A 17,540-nucleotide genomic window follows, 5' to 3' on the forward strand; every position below is an offset into this window, starting at 1 on the left:
TGCTAGAAAGATTGTAGAGTACTTAGAATCATAGAGTTGGAATAGACCACAAGGGCCATCGAGTCCAACCCCCTACTTGTAGTCAGCAGAACTGTTATATCTTCTGTATCTGTTTCACTAAATGAATTAATGGCTAAATGAATTGATGAAGCTTCTACAAAATGTTCCACATAATAACTGGGCATGTCAGATCCTGTGTGCTTATAGCAAACTGGCTGTGGCTCGTTATGGGCCAGCAGGCTCAGGGAAAAGCTCAAGATTTGCAGACGTTCAAAAAATCTTTGATGGGTGTGGGGAACACCTCAATGGAAGGGGGTACCCAAAAACTGCCCAATGAAGACTGAAAATGCTCAGTGGTTACAGAAGGCTAACTGGCTGTTGGGATAAGAAAACGTATTCCAAATGGAATGGAGTATCCTGGCAAGAAAAGCGATAAAATAAGAAAGGGACTGTCTGGCACAATCCAGAAGCACTTCACGCTATATTTGCTGCAAGTCTCACTTGTCCTGTCTAATAATGATGGTGGTTAGTCAGATACTGTCATGTGTTGCCCGAACTCTTGGTAAAAATGTCGATTTCTTCTTTTGCCATCCTAGCATTATTGCTGATACTTTAACACCGGAAAAGCAGAAAAGGCTGGTAATACCCTCAAGGGAGAAGAATGCCCCGCTTTTCCTTAGGACGTCTCTATATTCATCAGAGAAATGTTGGAGGGTATGAAAGTTCCCTTCACTTCAGGCAGCAAGAAGTCTGCCATTGTATTTACCATATTTGTTTGCTCTATAAGACTCACTTTTTCCCTCCAAAAAAGTAAGGGGAAATGTCTGTGCGTCTTATGCAGCGAATGCAGGCTGCGCAGCTATCCCAGAAGCCAGAACAGCAAGAGGGATTGCTGCTTTCGCTGCGCAGTGATCCCTCTTGTTGTTCTGGCTTCTGAGATTCAGAGTATTTTTTTCCTTGTTTTCCTCCTCCAAAAACTAGGTGCGTCTTATGGTCTGGTGCGTCTTCTAGAGCAAAAAATATGGGTACAGTCATACCTTGGTTTTCGAACAGCTTAGTTCTCGAACATTTTGGCTCCTGAACACCGCAAACCAAGAAGTGACTGTTCCAGGTTGCGAACATTCTTTGGAAGCTGAATGTCCGACGGGGCTTCCATGGCTTCTGATTGGCTTTCTGCAGCCAATCAGAAGCCACGCTTTGGTTTCCGAACGTTTTGGAAGTCAAACAGACTTCCAGAACGGATTCTGTTCGACTTCCAAGGTACGACTGTACTAGGGGCTGCAGCCTCTGCTCATGAAGCCCACCCACCCGTTTTCTAATTGTCTTTCCCCCCAGACCCCTCAATCTGGCTCTCAGAACTCTTCCCAGGAGACACTCCTCAATGATCCTCACTTCATACCTCAAAGATTACTGCCTGGTTGGGATTTGTCCTCAAATCCTATGATGGTCTTGATAATCTGGAAGAGGGTAGAGGGGTGTTTGTGCCTGCTCCCACACACGTGCAAATTAGCCTACTGTATAAATGTAAAAAATTGATTTTGTTGCTTCATCTGGTTTTTCCTTTGGGCCTGCCCACCTCCAGGTTATATCCTCAAAATGCTACCTTTTACAATCCATTATTTTTGCAGCAGAAGCCTGATGAACTTTGCCGCGTGGCAACAAGTCAATGATTAATTCAATGGAACTAGAGAAGTTGAAAGACCTTTCCAAGGACAGCCACCAGACCTATTTGCTAAAAAGTCCAAACTGGTCAGAAGCTTTGACAACTGCCTGGAATACTGACATGAACGGCCTGAGTTACGTTGTTCTGCTCCTCCTGTGGAGATGCTGTATTTTCCAGCAGCGTAAGTTATTCAAGTCAAAATAAGAATTCTTTCAGGCAGCAAAGGTACGGGATATTGGCTCTGGAGTAGGGTCCTCCCCCCCCAAAGAGGTAATGTAGAAATTTTCTACATAATTAATAAATTTATAGCCACCCTCCCAAGAGAAATATTATAAAACTAAAATATGTCTGGTGAAAATGTTGGGATTTGCTACATCCCTTGCCAGTTTAAAGTTTCTTTAAGATTTATGTTGCATCTCGTATCTACTGGCCAATGAATACTTGTTTGTTGCTTAATGATGCTTAATCAGCTTCTAAAAGACAGAAGTACTGTTTTTGGGGGACAGGAGGTGGGCAGGTGTGGAGGATTCCCTGGTCCTGAATGGGGTAACTGTGCCCCTGAAGGACCAGGTGCGCAGCCCGGGAGTCATTTTGGACTCACAGCTGTCCATGGAGGCGCAGGTCAAATCTGTGTCCAGGGCAGCTGTTTACCAGCTCCATCTGGTATGTAGGCTGAGACCCTATCTGCCTGCAGACTGTCTCGCCAGAGTGGTGCATGCTCTGGTTATCTCCCTCTTGGACTACTGCATTGCGCTCTACGTGGGGCTACCTTTGAAGGTGACCCGGAAACTACAACTAATCCAGAATGCGGCAGCTAGACTGGTGACTGGGAGCGGCTGCCGAGACCATATAACACCGGTCTTGAAAGACCTACATTGTCTGCCAGTACGTTTCCGAGCACAATTCAAAGTGTTGGTGCTGACCTTTCAAGCCCTAAACAGCCTAGGTCTAGTATACCTGAAGGAGCGTCTCCACCCCCATTGTTCTACCCGGACACTGAGGTCCAGCACTGAGGGCCTTCTGGCGGCTCCCTCACTGCGAGAAGCCAAGTTACAGGGAACCAGACAGAGGGCCTTCTCGGTAGTGGCGCCCTCCCTGTGGAACTCCCTCCCACCAGATGTCAAAGAGAACAACAACTACCAGACCAGGGAAGCTTTTAATGTTTGATGTATTAGAGTATTTCAATATTTTTTTTTGGAAGCCACACAGAGTGGCTGGGGAGGCCCAGCCAGATGGGTGGGGTATAAATAATAAATTGTTGTTGTTGTTGTTGTTGTTGTTACTACTACTGCTACAATAAAAGCTGTGAATGCAGTGGCATATGTTTTTATTATTCCTTCACTAGGCTTAGACATGTTCAGATTTACCCATTACCGGTAATTCCTCTCACCCTTTCCTAACTAAAGACGTCTGCTCGGTTGATTACTGTGGTGTTATTTTGTTTGGTGTTTTGAACATGTTGGATGGCATCAGAACCTGGCATAGACAGGGATTTAGTGTGAGGTTCTTGGTCTTTTACCATTCTGTTCAAATCCAAAGTGACGGTGCAGCAGCAAGCACAGTGGAAGAGCCAGGATGACAGCAAGCTCTTTGAGCTAAGGGGCGTAGGTCAGAAATTGTGCTGACTCAGAAGAAATCGCCTTGTGTAGACATATACCAGTATCAGCTGAAGGAGCAGGTTCCATCAGTATTTCTGCTTTGCAGCGTTCCTCTATCCATTAAGGGACGCGGGTGGCGCTGTGGGTAAAACCTCAGAGCCTAGGACTTGCCGATCGTATGGTCGGCGGTTCGAATCCCCGCGGCGGGGTGAGCTCCCGTCGTTCGGTCCCAGCTCCTGCCCACCTAGCAGTTCAAAAGCACTCTTAAGTGCAAGTAGATAAATAGGTACCGCTTTATAGCGGGAAGGTAAACGGCGTTTCCGTGTGCTGTGCTGGTGCTGGCTCGCCAGAGCAGCTTCGTCACTCTGGCCACGTGACCCGGAAGTGTCTTCGGACGGTGCCAGCTCACGGCCTCTAGAGCGAGATGAGCATGCAACCCTAGAGTCAAACACGACTGGCCCATATGGGCAGGGGTACCTTTACCTTTACCTTTACCTTTTGTATCCATTAAGTAAGGGGGTGGGGGAGAGAGAGTTCATTTTATCTATGATAAACCACATCCATTTTTTAAGTCTTCCACTTGAAATCAGTTCTACCTCCCAGAACGACATGCAGATTTTTATTTTTAAATAAGAGTAACTAAAAATAGAATACAAACAGTATAACGGAAACTGCTTATAAAAATAGTGGCAAAAATATATATATTAAAAACATCAGTGAGCCACTCTCAGATAATACTTTGATGAGTAAATGAGATGGACAGCTAATCTCCTTCCAGAAAGGAACCCCAGCACCTGAGTGCTGCTACATAGAAGGCCTGTGTAGAATAAGGTTACCAGACGTCCCCGTTTCCTGGGGACAGTCCCCAGATTTACAAATCGGTCCCCTTACAAAACCCATCTATTTGGTAGGAAGTTGAAAAGTGTCCCTGGATTCATTGAAAAAAAATCTGGTAACTTCAGTGTAGAAATCCCAGTTCTTCTTGTCTCACTGGGTGGAGAGACATCGAATAAGGTCTACCTTGTTGCTCCCGCCATAATCCTGAAATACATTTGAAGAAGGTCTTGTAGCCAAGTGGCCAAAAGACCTTCCTATGGCAAAGCTGGTCTTCTGAAACCCCAGCATAGTGGGCTTATTGGATTTTGGAGTATGCAGAAGATCCCGGATCCACTGTGCATGCCTGCAGAGGATCACAGCATTCATTTGCGCAGTTGTTATCCGAGCCTGAATTTTGGTGCGGTGTTCATTTCCCCCTCTGCCATACACTGTTTTGAGAGGAAACAAATACTACTACTGCTTTATTATTTAAACCCTGCCCATCTGGCTGGGTTTTCCCAACAGAATATTAAAAATACGATAAAACATCAAACATTTAAAAATACCCTAAACAGGACTGCCTTCAGATGTCTTCTAAAAGTCAGATAGTTGTTCATTTCCTTGACATCTGATGGGAGAGCGTTGCACAGGGTGGGCGCCACTACCAAGAAGGCCCTCTGCCTGGTTCCCTGTAACCTCACTTCTCGCAATGAGGGAACCGCCAGAAGGCCCTCGGCGCTGGATCTCAGTGTCCAGGCTGAACGATGGGGGTGGAGACGCTCCTTCAGGTATACAGGACTGAGGCCGTTTAGGGCTTGAAAGGTCAGCACCAACACTTTGAATTGTGCTTGGAAACGTACTGGGAGCCAATGTAGGTCTTTCAAGACTGGTGTTATGTGGTCCCGGCGGCTGCCCCCAGTCACCAGTCTAGCTGCCACATTCTGAATTAGTTGTAGTTTCCGGATCACCTTCAAAGGCAGCCCCACTTAGAGTGCATTGCAGTAGTCCAAGCGGGAGATAACTAGAGCATGCACTACTCTGGTGAGACAGTCTGGAAACAAAGAGCTCTTCCGTCCCTACTGCTGAGGATGGGTCGCCTGAGTGTCCTTTTTTGTTTGTTTTTTGAATGATTACAAATTTTGTGAACTCAGCCATCTGATTTGCAACATATCCGAGGCAGATTTTAGGGGGCGAGGGGCGAGACCAGTTCGGTCACATTGGGCACAGAGCCGCAGAGGATGCCACAACTATTATTTAGAAAGGGGGGCGGGCTGAATTTTGGCGTCACACAAGGCACAGCTGAAATTTGAGACCCCAAGTTCTGCTGCTGAACGTATTGAGCAGCTGTGCTTCTTGTGGAAGATATTCATTGAAATGCTGTACTCATAATCTTTAAAATAAATAAATAAATAAATGATTGGCTGTGTAATGGTTCTAGGGGTTGCTCGTGCGTAAATCGGTGCCAACACCTGGGTGGGTTGCCTGAGTGAACCTTTCCTGTCCAGACAGCCACTCACCCGTGGCTGTCTCAATCGCTGGCAGAATCCGTCAGTGGGCGTTTCTTGAACTTCTTCCAGCATAAAAGTTCTTTGACGCCTAGTCGCCACCTACTCTCCCTCTGCGGGCATCGGAGGACCCGTGCTCTCCCCGCTGGTCCCCGGCAAGGAGTCTTGGAGCCACCTCGCCGATTCCCCCATCTGCCCCCCTCCTCCACTGGTGCTACGCCTATTTCCTTCCCCAGAAGATGTGCTGCTTCTCTCCCTCCCAGAACGCTCTCCGGAATCCCTCTGGAGCCCTCTCTCTCCTTCTGGCTCCGATGGCAGTTCCCTGACAGGCTGGTTGTCCTCCATTTAAAACTTTAGTAATTGATAAGACCAGGTTGCTGAATGAAATGCTTGAACCAAATGGACAATGAACTTCTGCACTATGAGCCAAGTTGGTGTTGGATCACTGTTTGTTCCCTTGTATATATAAAAATAGCTACAGGTGGTTTTGGAGTATAATATCCCTACTTCCCTTTTCCTTCCCACCAGAAATTGCAGATTTAGCTCTTAATGAAAAGCACATCTGTCTCAACACGACAGAATGTGAGTTTGATATTATATTGTTTTTTGGCGGAATGAGTAGATGAGAGGGATAAATGTTTCAACCTCCTGATAAATGACTGAGTTTACCAATTCAGAACTGAATATTTCACTACTGGCATTACTGCAGAATTAATCTGAGTTCCTCCATCAACAAAAGGTAGTCAAGTCCACAGCTTGCTACCCTCTTTTTCATGCTCCATTTCTTTCTCTTTCAGTCGCAGTATTTCCGGGACAAGTTCCTTACGAACACCTGGTGGAACCCTTGTCTGATTATGGTAAGCTGGAGAACGGCACCAATGCGAATGTCTGTTAGGGCCCTAATCATTTCAGTGTAGAATCTGCATTGTTGGTTGTCACCAGGGTTAAGGAAATGAAGTGATATGTACCTAGAAAATGTCTCCTATGGCCCCAAGCTCAAGACATCACAAGCAGTGCTCTCACCAATTTTTTCATTTACTGTACAGTGGTACCTCGGGTTAAGTACGTAATTCGTTCTGGAGGTCTGTTCTTAACCTGAAACTGTTCTTAACCTGAAGCATCACTTTAGCTAATGGGGCCTCCTGCTGCCGCTGCGCCGTACTGCACGATTTCTGTTCTCATCCTGAAGTAAGGTTCTTAACCCGAAGTAATATTTCTGGGTTAGCAGAGTCTGTAACCTGAAGCGTATGTAACCTGAAGCGTATGTAACCCGAGGTACCACTGTATTTGGAGCTGCCACACTGATGTGCTGTCAGGCGTCAGGGAATCCGATCCCTCACGGTAGACTTCCAGGAATAGATAGACAAGGAAAGCTCTTACCAATGTCTTTTATTCAATCATAGTTGTCAACTTTCAGATTTGAAAATACAGTGGTGCCCCGCAAGACGAATGCCTCGCAAGACAGAAAACCCGCTAGACGAAAGGGTTTTCCGTTTTTCAATGCGCTTCGCAGGACGAATTTCTCTATGGGCTTGCTTCGCAAGACAAAAATGTCTTGCGATTCTTGCAATTTTTTCCCGCTCCCCAACCCCTTTTCCTAAGGCACTAAGCTGCTAATAGCCTTTTAGCAGCTAATCCGCTAATCCCTTAAGCCTTTAATAGCCGCTAATAGCCGCTAAATCGCTAATAGCGCTAATCCGCTAATCCGCTAATAGGGTTGCTTCGCAAGACGAAAAAACCGCTAGACAAAGAGACTCGCGGAACAGATTCTTTTCGTCTTGCGAGGCACCACTGTAAGGGGTCAGCAGCCTCACCTGTCCTGGGGACAGTCTATGGGATATCTAACAATCTGGGATAGCAGCGGGAAGCAGAGGAAAACGGCACTGGAATAACGGAATTTCCAGCAAAAAAGGGAAGGTTGACAGCTATGTATTCAATATTCACAGAGAGAGGCAGTCTCTTGGAGTAAGGGCATAGCTGTCAACTTTTCCCTTTTCTTGTGAGGAATCCTATTCGGAATAAGGGAATTTCCCTTAAAAAAAGGGAAACGTTGACAGCTATGAGTAATGAGGTTGCTCCGAGTGAAACCCCATCCCCTCCATCTCTCCCATTATACATCATCTCTATGGTGGCTGATCTGTGCCTTCTGCCTCACTTTCAATGCCCGCCAGGTTCTGGGAGGGGGGGTGTCTGGCATTCTTTCTAATGACACTGAGTCTGCCAGCTGTCTCTCCCCTGGTGCTGCTTCTTCCTGCTCCTCTCCCATTATTTCCTAGCTTTCCCCCTCTTCAGCCTCTGAGATGTGACCTCCCGCAAACCACTGCTGTAAATCTAGACAATCTTCCTCTTCTCTGGAAGGTTCTGGAGGAGGGGAAAGAGGTCTTCACCATTCCTCCTCCAGTCCCTGACATGTGCACATCAAATGTTAATATAGTTGCTTACTTAGAAAAGAGCAGGGCTAAATAAATATGAAGAGCCAGAGTCAAACACCAGTGGTATTCTATGCTCCTCTTTGCAAAAGCAAAACATAATCAAGTATCCTAATTGTGACTTCAGTTCTCTGAATGATGGTCCAAAACATAGCATCATTCACAGCCAGCCAGTGTGGTTAAGAGCGGTAGACTCGTAATCTGGTGAACCGGGTTCGCTTCCCCACTCCTCCACATGCAGCTGCTGGGTGACCTTGGGCTAGTCACACTTCTTTGAAGTCTCTCAGCCCCACTCACCTCACAGAGTGTTTGTTGTGGGGGAGGAAGGGAAAGGAGATTGTTAGCCGCTTTGAGACTCCCTAGGGTAGTGATAAAGCAGGATATCAAATCCAAACTCTTCTTCTTCTTCTTCACACGCAGGAAGGACATAGCAGGCTGGAGGGAAGCCCTTAGTTTGCAGAAGTATATATTTTTTAAAACACTTCAAGAAATAAAATCCAAAAATAGCTTTAACAAGTACTGGGCATGTTCAGCGACCATGGAATGCATGCTCAGTTTTGGGGAATAGGAAATGGAAAACCAGATAGGAGGGGGCATGGACTGGAGTTTCCTGAGTAGGAGCATCAGGATGAAGATCCCACTTGTAGTAATACTACGACCTTAATTTGTCTAAATAGATGCTTAGGGCAAAAAAGTGGGGCAGGACAATTCTTCCAGACAGTACAGAATATCTCTTTGGAGCTGTTCTAGAAAATTATGTGTTGGAAGAAACACACCTCCAAAGAAAAAGTTTATTGATGGTAAAAATGGCAATGGTAATGTGCCTTTTACAGGTCATGTGTCTTCACAGGCACTGAATATTCTTTTTCTTTTTTTAATAGAAGAAAGTGTACTGTTTCCCCCAAAATAGCTTTAGGATGTGACTATTAATAATGTGAACATTAATTAGTCACCGATCATTTAAATGTTTGGTGGTGGTAGGTACTTCTTTTTAAAAAAATGTTTTTATTTTATTTTGACAAAGTAATAACCATAAATAAATAAGAATAAAAAAGTGCACCCCACCACTGAGACCGTTCCAGGGTAACTATCCAACCTCCTAAAATTTCAACACCTCTTGCGGTGGTTTGACCCCTTTCCGTTTTAACAGTACCAATTCTACGAACACCCTCCATATATCCTCAGAATCATTTCTCCTGCATGGCACTGAACATTCAGTCTTTATCAGATAATTTCTAGGCACAATCTATTGTTATTGTTGTACACCACCCCAATCTCCAGGGTTCAGTCTCCTCAAAATGAGGGACAGCAGAGACTGTGGTGTCTTTATGATATATGGTTTATTTACACAGACATACAACCTGAGTCTACGATGGAAGGGTTCACAGTAGTAACACCTCAAGAAGGTCTTGCTTCTCCCATAGCCTTGGATTCCAACTGAAATCAGGCATGGTTCTGTCTCCCAACCGCCAAGTCTGCAGCCTGCCGGCCTCTAGCTTCTAGCTCATATAACTCAATCCTGCACTCTGGCATTTATCTTTCTAACTCCTTTCTTTGCTACCTTAATACCATACTCAGAAGGCCATTACCTCACCAAGAATCTAGCCTGGCTGTTCCAGGAATTGAATCCATGCTGGATCCAGGCATTAGAAGGGGGCTCAGGCATACAGCCTACCCCCACCCAAACTATTCTTGTTATGTACTGAAGTTCTCACCCTGGGCCAGAGTGGGATACTGTAGATAGTTTTCACTCAGGTCCACATATGCAAATAAGGGATTGAAAGTGACGTTCAGTGATTGGATAGTTATGGAAAGTGGTTGCTGTTGCGTTGTAGTGGAGCTATATATAAGCAGGCTGGCTGAACCCTTCAGTTCTGTTCTGGCCTGGCCTGTGAATAAACAAGAGCTGTTTGAAGAATCACTGTGTCGTCTGATATGTTCACCCACAACTTAGCAATTCTTATCATCTTTCATAGCACCAATGAGTGTGAGAGAAAGGGAGTCAAAATTTATCAGGCAAATTGTAAAGAAAGTACAGATCACAGTACCAATCTGAATCTTCCACATAGCTCCAATTATTTTTTTCATTAAAAAGAAGCAGCAGGAGACCTATTCACAGATCTCCTCTAATGCCTTAGATGCTAAGATTGAACCTGGGATCTTTTAATGCATGTGCCCCACCACTGACCAATGGCCTTTCTCTAGAGACATGTGCCAACAAAAAAAGAGTACTGTGGCACCTTGTGGGTTCATAACAAGATAGATGTTTGGGGGGAGATGCATGACGGCAGGTAAGAGGCTAACTGATGATGTATCTACTCTAGAACCCAATCAAAGAGTTTATAGGAAGAAGCCTTACATCATTTTGTTTCATTTTAAATTAAGATGAATTCCCCATTCTGTTTGCTTTGCCTTTCTAGGTGTACAGTGTATTAGTATCTGCAGTCTGGCATTTATCGTAGTGTCATCTGCTATAACAACTTCTTCAATATTTTCATTGTAGAGTCCCCAATAAATTGTGGTCCTCCGCCTGATGTTGATAATGCAATGACCCTGGCCTCCTCAAGACAAGAATTTGTACATGGTTCAGCTGTTTTTTATCAGTGCTACAGAATGTACGAAATGGAAGGCACTCCACGGGCAAGATGTTTACGTGGTCAATGGGTTGGCGTGCCCAGATGCCTTCGTAAGTATAAAATCGATCATCGTTCATTCTTGTTCTATTAACAAGCCTAGAGTCATTATAATGGACGTGAAGTCTGGCAGTGTGGCAGAGATACATGGCATCCTCTGGCTAGCCCTCCCAATGTCAGAGGCAGAGGGAAAGAGTGGACCACTCTTCTGCAATGTGTGGGTGTAGCCTAAAAGCTACAGTAAGTGGCAGATAGTGCATTTTTACTTGATGCCATTGACCAGCTCGTTCAAGTGAGTTCTGCATTGCACTCAAAGCTATTCCTACCCAGCCCAGCCCAGCCCAGTTTAAAAAGAATTCATCTATATACATGATTACCGTATTTTTCGCTCTAAAGACGCACCTTTTCCCACCTAAAAAGTAAGGGGAAATGTGTATGCGTCTTATGGAGTGAACGCATGCTGCGCAGCTATCTCAGAAGCCAGAACAGCGAGAGGGATCGCTGCTCTCCCTCTCGTTGTTCTAGCTTCTGGCTTAGGTCCTCAGTCCCTCTCCCCACTTCCCAGAAAAGCCCCCAAGAGCCGCGCTCCCTTTAAAGAGCCGTGCAGAGCGTGTGTGCAGCTCTTTGGGGTTTTCCCCCGAGGAGGGGAAAAGCCTGCAAGCGGCACACACACGCTCCACTTGGCTCTTGAAAGGGAGCGCTGAGCAGAGCCTGGGATGCATACAGGCTCTGCTCAGCGCTCCCTTTAAAGAATCCCCCCCCCTTGCATTCCCCCTCTAAAAACTAGGTGTGTCTTATGGTCAGGTGCGTCTTATGGAGCGAAAAATGCGGTATTTTTTCTTTCTGTGCTTTTCTTCAGAAACTTGTCGAGCAGATGCTGCTGACATGGAACGTAACAATATCAAACTGAGGTCGATAACTAAATCCACATCCATGAGAGCGTCGGACTACTGGATGCAGTTTGAGTGCAAATCAGGATTTCGAAAGGATCCATCATCACCACCTTTTATGAAACAATGTGTAGCTGGGCTATGGGTATATCCAAGATGTATCTAAATCAGTAAGTCTTTCCATGGCAGCAGAGAAATCATACCACACGCATTTTAATATCAGTACTATCACCACATCAACTAGCAGCAATATTACTAACCGTTTCTTTTTTCTTTTTAATTAATTTGTATTAGCTTTCCAATTTTTAACAAATCAATCCAAATTATTTAAATTTAATACACTTTTCAAAAAAAATAATTACGGTAGGTTTCCGGCTCGTGTTACAAACATATGTCCATTTGCTTCCTGATGATGGCACTTCATTCTTCTTCTTTAATCACCTTCTCATCTTTTTAATTGTTTTAATCTATTTTCATAGCTGCCCTTCTTGTTTCCTTACAATCAGCAGCTTTGTTGCTTCCCAAACACATAAGAGTCCATTTCACGTGTGTAATCCTTCCAGCACTCTGTTCCCAGACCTGGTGCTTAAGAGACAGTTTATTGCCATCGTCCTTTGTCCATTCACATTCCACTCCTTTGAAAACATTCCTTCCGTTGTTCAAGGATTTGCTGGGCTATAAATAACTACCCAACAAGATGCCCGCTCCGCCATTAAAAATCTGGGGATTATTTTCCTCAGTTAAAAAGCAAAGTCACATAAATAAACTCCTGCCAGTTATAATTAGCAGTCCTTCATCTCATCAAATTATTCTCTCTTCCACTCATGGTCCAGCCCAAATATAGTTTGAATTTAGTCCGTTCAGCCTCGGTCGAAAGGGGAGGGTATAGAAAAACATTGTAAAATCCTTAGTTGATCATAAATCAGTAACTCCCCTTTCTTCCTCAGTGTCAAACAAAACGATTGCGCATGACTCATTCATTTTGCAGGGGAAGTCAAGAAAGAAAAAGACCATTTGGGAACCCTATATGGTTTCCATTATAACCGTTTCATTGCCACTGCTATTACTAATAGTATTTCTAGTGCTTGATTAGATGGCTGTCTGCAATCCCAAGCTATCCTGCATTTATTTACATTTCTTTTGTTTGCTACTTATGCTGAGTGTTTTAAATTATTGTGGCGATTCCTGAATGCACATGATGCGGGGTAGCACAGAAATAATATAAATAAATAAAATAAAAATATTGACCGGGCCAGATGCTGGTTATATGGAAAGTCTCGGGCAGGGGTCACCAACCTGTTTGGACCGGTGGACACATTTTGAACATTGAGGGAGTGCTGTGGGCGCTAGTCACAAAATGGCTGCTATGGGGGGGGGGGTGACGTAACACAAAATAAGAGAGAGTAGTCTGGGCAAGACTAGAAAAAGTTTAACCCGCTTGTTATACAGCTGTTGATAGAACAAAATTCCCATTTCCCCAATACCGATTCTAAATGAAAGCCAGGCTGCCATCCCATATGCGCTTACCCTGCATTAAAACCCATAAAACAGGAAGAATACAGTGGTACCTCGGGTAAGTACTTAATTCGTTCTGGAGGTCCGTTCTTAACCTGAAACTGTTCTTAACCTGAAGCACCACTTTAGCTAATGGGGCCTGCTGCTGCTGCTGCGACAGCAGAGCACGATTTCTGTTCTCATCCTGAAGCAAAGTTCTTAACCCGAGGAATTATTTCTGGGTTAGCGGAGTCTGTAACCTGAAGCGTATGTAACCTGAAGCGTATGTAACCTGAGGTACCACTGTATTACTTTTGACTGGAAATGTATAGCTAGAACTATCAGCTTCAGTGAACAGTAGAGCAACCAAGATGGACTGAAATGGATGACATTAAACTCCATGTCACTTTGTAACTTTTTGATGACTCTCATTGACAGTCTGATGAGACCTCAACGTCCTGGAAAACATCAGAGCATCAACATAATGAAGATGATGATGAAGAAACAATGGTGTCTTGGCAAATCATAACATTATTGAAAATGGAATGTGCTGGAATGTTTTCCAAGTGACCTGAGTAAAGAAGTGCTGGAAAAGCAGGAGTCCTGGTTGTGCTTTTCCCCCAGATAAATATAACACATAGTCTAGGTCTTAATGTGGATTAAGCAATGTCAGTAATGAAACAAAAATATATATGGGGAATTCCACTCTGCTACTCCTAGTTCCTTTCAATTAGCTGAAGAGTGTCTGATCTTGGCCCACAGTGATGACTGGGTAACTATGATTTTTATTCAAAAGTGCTAAGTGTGCTAGGAAGTTCAGAAATTAGGATATGCCATGGAGCTTAGAAATTCTGCCTCATGATTTGATGAGCTGGAGGCCAAATCTTCATTTAGCATCAGAAATGACAACCTGTGATCGCTTTGTCAATGCAAGTATAATGCTATAGTTATGCAATCTTAAATATATATATATATATAAAAGTGTGATATTACATTGCTTTGTTGCTTTATTTTCTTCAAATTTTATGAAGACAATAATGCTCCTTAAATGAAGCATTGCAAACCAATAAATTGATAGATTTGCTTCAATTGAAGTTGTGAGTCTGTGGTCTTTTATCACTGATTATTTATTTTTACTTTGCAAAATTTCTATGCTGCTTGACTATAACGACAAACAAATCTCAAAGCAGCTTGCAAAAAGAATAAAACAGTAAGCTTATCAGTAAAAATCGTTAAAACAGCGGTTTAAAACATTAAAAAACCAATTAAAACCAATGATAAGTTAAATACAGATTACAACAATGTCAACATTCTACAAATCTGGGCAGCCTTTTTGAAACAAGGATGTTTATTATTATTAAATTTATTTATTCGATTTTTAAAATTAGAATTTTACAGAGATATATCAAACATAAATCATAAAAACAAAATTCCAAGGAATCTCCTGGACTTCCATCCTCCCCTTTTTGGGTTCTATTATTAATCAGTTCCTCCCGCATCTTTTATGATAACCCAAACCCTTTACTTCTTCCATTATGTCCATTATTCCAATCCTACTAAAGATTTTAACTGTTTACAGTGGTCTTTACGGTAAGTTATAAATGTTCCCCATTCCTTATTAAAATTTTGGTCTTCCTGATTTCTGACTCTTCCAGTTATTTTTAGCCGTTTCAGCATTAACTTCTTCTGCCATTCTTCTCTGGTAGGAACTTTATCTTCTTTCCATATCTGGGCCAGTAAGATCCACACAACCGAAACAAGGATGTTCTTGTTGGCAAATGCTCCTGGGGGGGATGGCAGACCCCCAGTACCTCCGAGCATCTCCCAGTAGGCACGTCTCTGAAATGGCATGTCCCTTCACTCCAGAGTGCCCCTCTGCGACACTTCTCATATGAAAAGTGCATGCAAGTCTTCCGGCATCACACAGCAAGAAGATACAAACATCCATAGATCTAAACTATGTTTATTCACAATATATACAGAGAATCCATAATCATATCTATGCCCTCCAAACTCTGGCAGAAAACAGAAAGCATACAGCAAAAGCGAAAGTACAGTGCAATACAGTGGTACCTCTGGTTAAGTACTTAATTCATTCCGGAGGTGCGTTCTTAACCTGAAACTGTTCTTAACCTGAAGCACCACTTTAGCTTATGGGGCCTGCTGCTGCTGCTGTGCCGCCGGAGCACGATTTCTGTTCTCATCCTGAAGCAAAGTTCTTAACCCAAGGTAATATTTCTGGGTTAGCAAAGTCTGTAAACTGAAGCGTATGTAACCTGAAGCGTATGTAACCCGAGGTACCACTGTATAGTGGTATCTTTGGTTGCGAATGGGATTCGTTCCAGAGCCCCATTCGCAACCTGAGAGGAACTCAACCTGTGCCTGCAGGTCTGCGCACGAGCGGGTCACGATTCACCGCTTCTGTGCATGCGCATGATGTCATTTTGCACGTCTGCGCATGCACGAGGGGCAAAACCTGGAAGTAACCCTTTCTGGTACTTCCGGGTTGCTGCAGGACGCAACCTGAAAAGACGTAACCTGAATCGAACGTAACAAGAGGTATGACTGTAACACTCTCAGACGGAAGAGATAAGACAGTCTTCCATTCCCACACTCTTCTCAGACATCTCATGTGATTTATACTAATCACACTAGCCAGCATCAGCTACCTAAAATCCTAACAGTTCTTAAGGTAAAGGTAAAGGGACCCCTGACCATTAGGTCCAGTCGTGACTGACTTTGGGGTTGCGGCGCTCATCTCGCTTTATTGGCCAAGGGAGCCGGCGTACAGCTTCCAGGTCATGTGGCCAGCATGACTAAGCCGCTTCTGGCAAACCAGAGCAGCGCACTGAAATGCCATTTACCTTCCCGCCAGAGTGGTACCTATTTATCTACTTGAACTTTGAAGTGCTTTCGAACTGCTAGGTTGGCAGGAGCAGGGTCCGAGCAACGGGAGCTCACCCCGTTGCGGGGATTCGAACCGCTGACCTTTTGATCGGCAAGTCCTAGGCTCTGTGGTTTAACCCACAGGGCACCAAAAAAAGAACAGTGAAGGTGCCCGTCTGAGGTCCATAGGAAGAGAGTTCCAAAGTATGACTGATGCCACACTCTAAGACTGAGCATTATTCCTTGTCCCACTGGATTTTTCATGAGCAAGTGTGAATCCCAATTAGGTCCCCGATTGCAGCAGAAAGCATTTCCCCACCAAGAACTGGCTGTTCCTCCACAGCTGCCTGTTTCTGCCTTGTGGTAGCTGGACTTGCAATGTTGTCATTAGGGCCTCTCCTACCAGGTGCGGCCAGACAGGCACCTCAGGTGGTAGAACTAGCCTCTTCTGCCGCCACTCGCTTCCACAGCTGCTGCCTCCTTGCCCGCTGTAACCTGCTCTATGGGGTGCTGGCTGCTACCATATTCACCTCCTCTGTGCACAGACACCCCCTTTACTGTTGCCACTAAAAGTAAAGGACCCCTGGATGGTTAAGTCCCGTCAAAGGTGACTATGGGGTTGCGGCGCTCATCTCGCTATCAGGCCGAGGGAGCTGGCATTTGTCCACATACAGCTTTCTGGGTCATGTGACCAGCATGACTAAACTGCTACTGGTGCAACGGGGCACCATGACAGAAGCCAGAGTGCACAGAAACACTGTTTACCTTTCCGCCACAGTGGTACCTCTTCATCTACTTGTACTGGCGTGCTTTTGAACTGCTAGGTTGGCAGGAGCTGGGACAGAGCAATGGGAGCTCACCCCGTTGCGGGGATTAAAACCACTAACCTTCCAATTGGCAAGCCCAAGAGGCTCGAGAGTTTAGACCACAGTGCCACCCATGTCCCATACCTGCCTCCGGTGCTGCCACCTGCCATAGCTGCTGTGGCAACTCCCTCTGCATCTCTGGTGGTGGGCAGGCAAGGAGGATGATGTAGAGACGGTGGCCTTTTCTGTTTTGCTTGAATGTGAGGGATTGGCATTCTGGCTCCTGCCTTGCGGGTGGTGATATATCCCATAAATCACCACTCCCCACTCCTGGTCCTCTGCCTCTCCCACAAGCTTTTCAGAGCCCTGCCAGAAAGGTGGAAAAATCTCCCCCGCCGGCCTTGTCTCCTGCTCAAGACCCTCTTGGCACAGTCAAGGGCTGTTTTGTCGACTTCATCTAAGCCTTTCATCTGGAAATCCTGGTTTCCATCTCTATCTCACTCTGGTACCCAGTGAAATGTCCTCGCTCAGAATCTCCATCAGGGTCCATCCATTGACAGTTAGTCCCTGAAATGGTTGCTTAGCAATGGGATGGAAGGGAGGACAGATTCTTCAGAAGAGAGTGAGGAGCAGCCTGCTTCACTGCCTGCTTCTTTAAAGGAACAAAATCTTTATTATTGTTGTTGTTGCATCTTAGTTTTGTTTTCCTTAGAAATGAGCAAAATTAGGCATTCGAGTAGAAAAAGAAGTCAGAATATACCAGATCTCATATTTTAAGACTTACGCCTCATCACTACCTGTGTACAATGATTTAAAAAGT

At 44.7% G+C, this 17,540-nt stretch overlaps 1 protein-coding gene and 1 long non-coding RNA gene across 2 annotated transcripts; one reads left to right on the forward strand and one right to left on the reverse strand.

Annotated features, from left to right (window-relative positions):
* Positions 1–1,663: 1,663 nt before the first annotated feature.
* Positions 1,664–14,117, forward strand: LOC310679750 (complement factor H-related protein 2-like). The gene is made up of 5 exons (XM_083445409.1): positions 1,664–1,844; positions 6,380–6,439; positions 10,515–10,697; positions 11,504–11,704; positions 13,467–14,117. Exons 1-4 carry the CDS (start codon positions 1,667–1,669, stop codon positions 11,698–11,700), a joined length of 618 nt encoding a protein of 205 aa, XP_083301535.1. The 5' UTR covers positions 1,664–1,666; the 3' UTR covers positions 11,701–11,704; positions 13,467–14,117.
* LOC310679773 lies at positions 11,791–17,517 on the reverse strand. The gene is made up of 2 exons (XR_014512521.1): positions 16,865–17,517; positions 11,791–12,113 (listed from the first exon to the last, which is right to left on the reverse strand). It is a non-coding gene; the product is annotated as an uncharacterized lncRNA (long non-coding RNA).
* Positions 17,518–17,540: the final 23 nt, after the last annotated feature.

Source organism: Podarcis tiliguerta (genome assembly GCF_965153285.1).
Source record: "Podarcis tiliguerta genome assembly, chromosome: 6".
NCBI classification, from domain to species: Eukaryota; Metazoa; Chordata; class Lepidosauria; order Squamata; family Lacertidae; genus Podarcis; species Podarcis tiliguerta.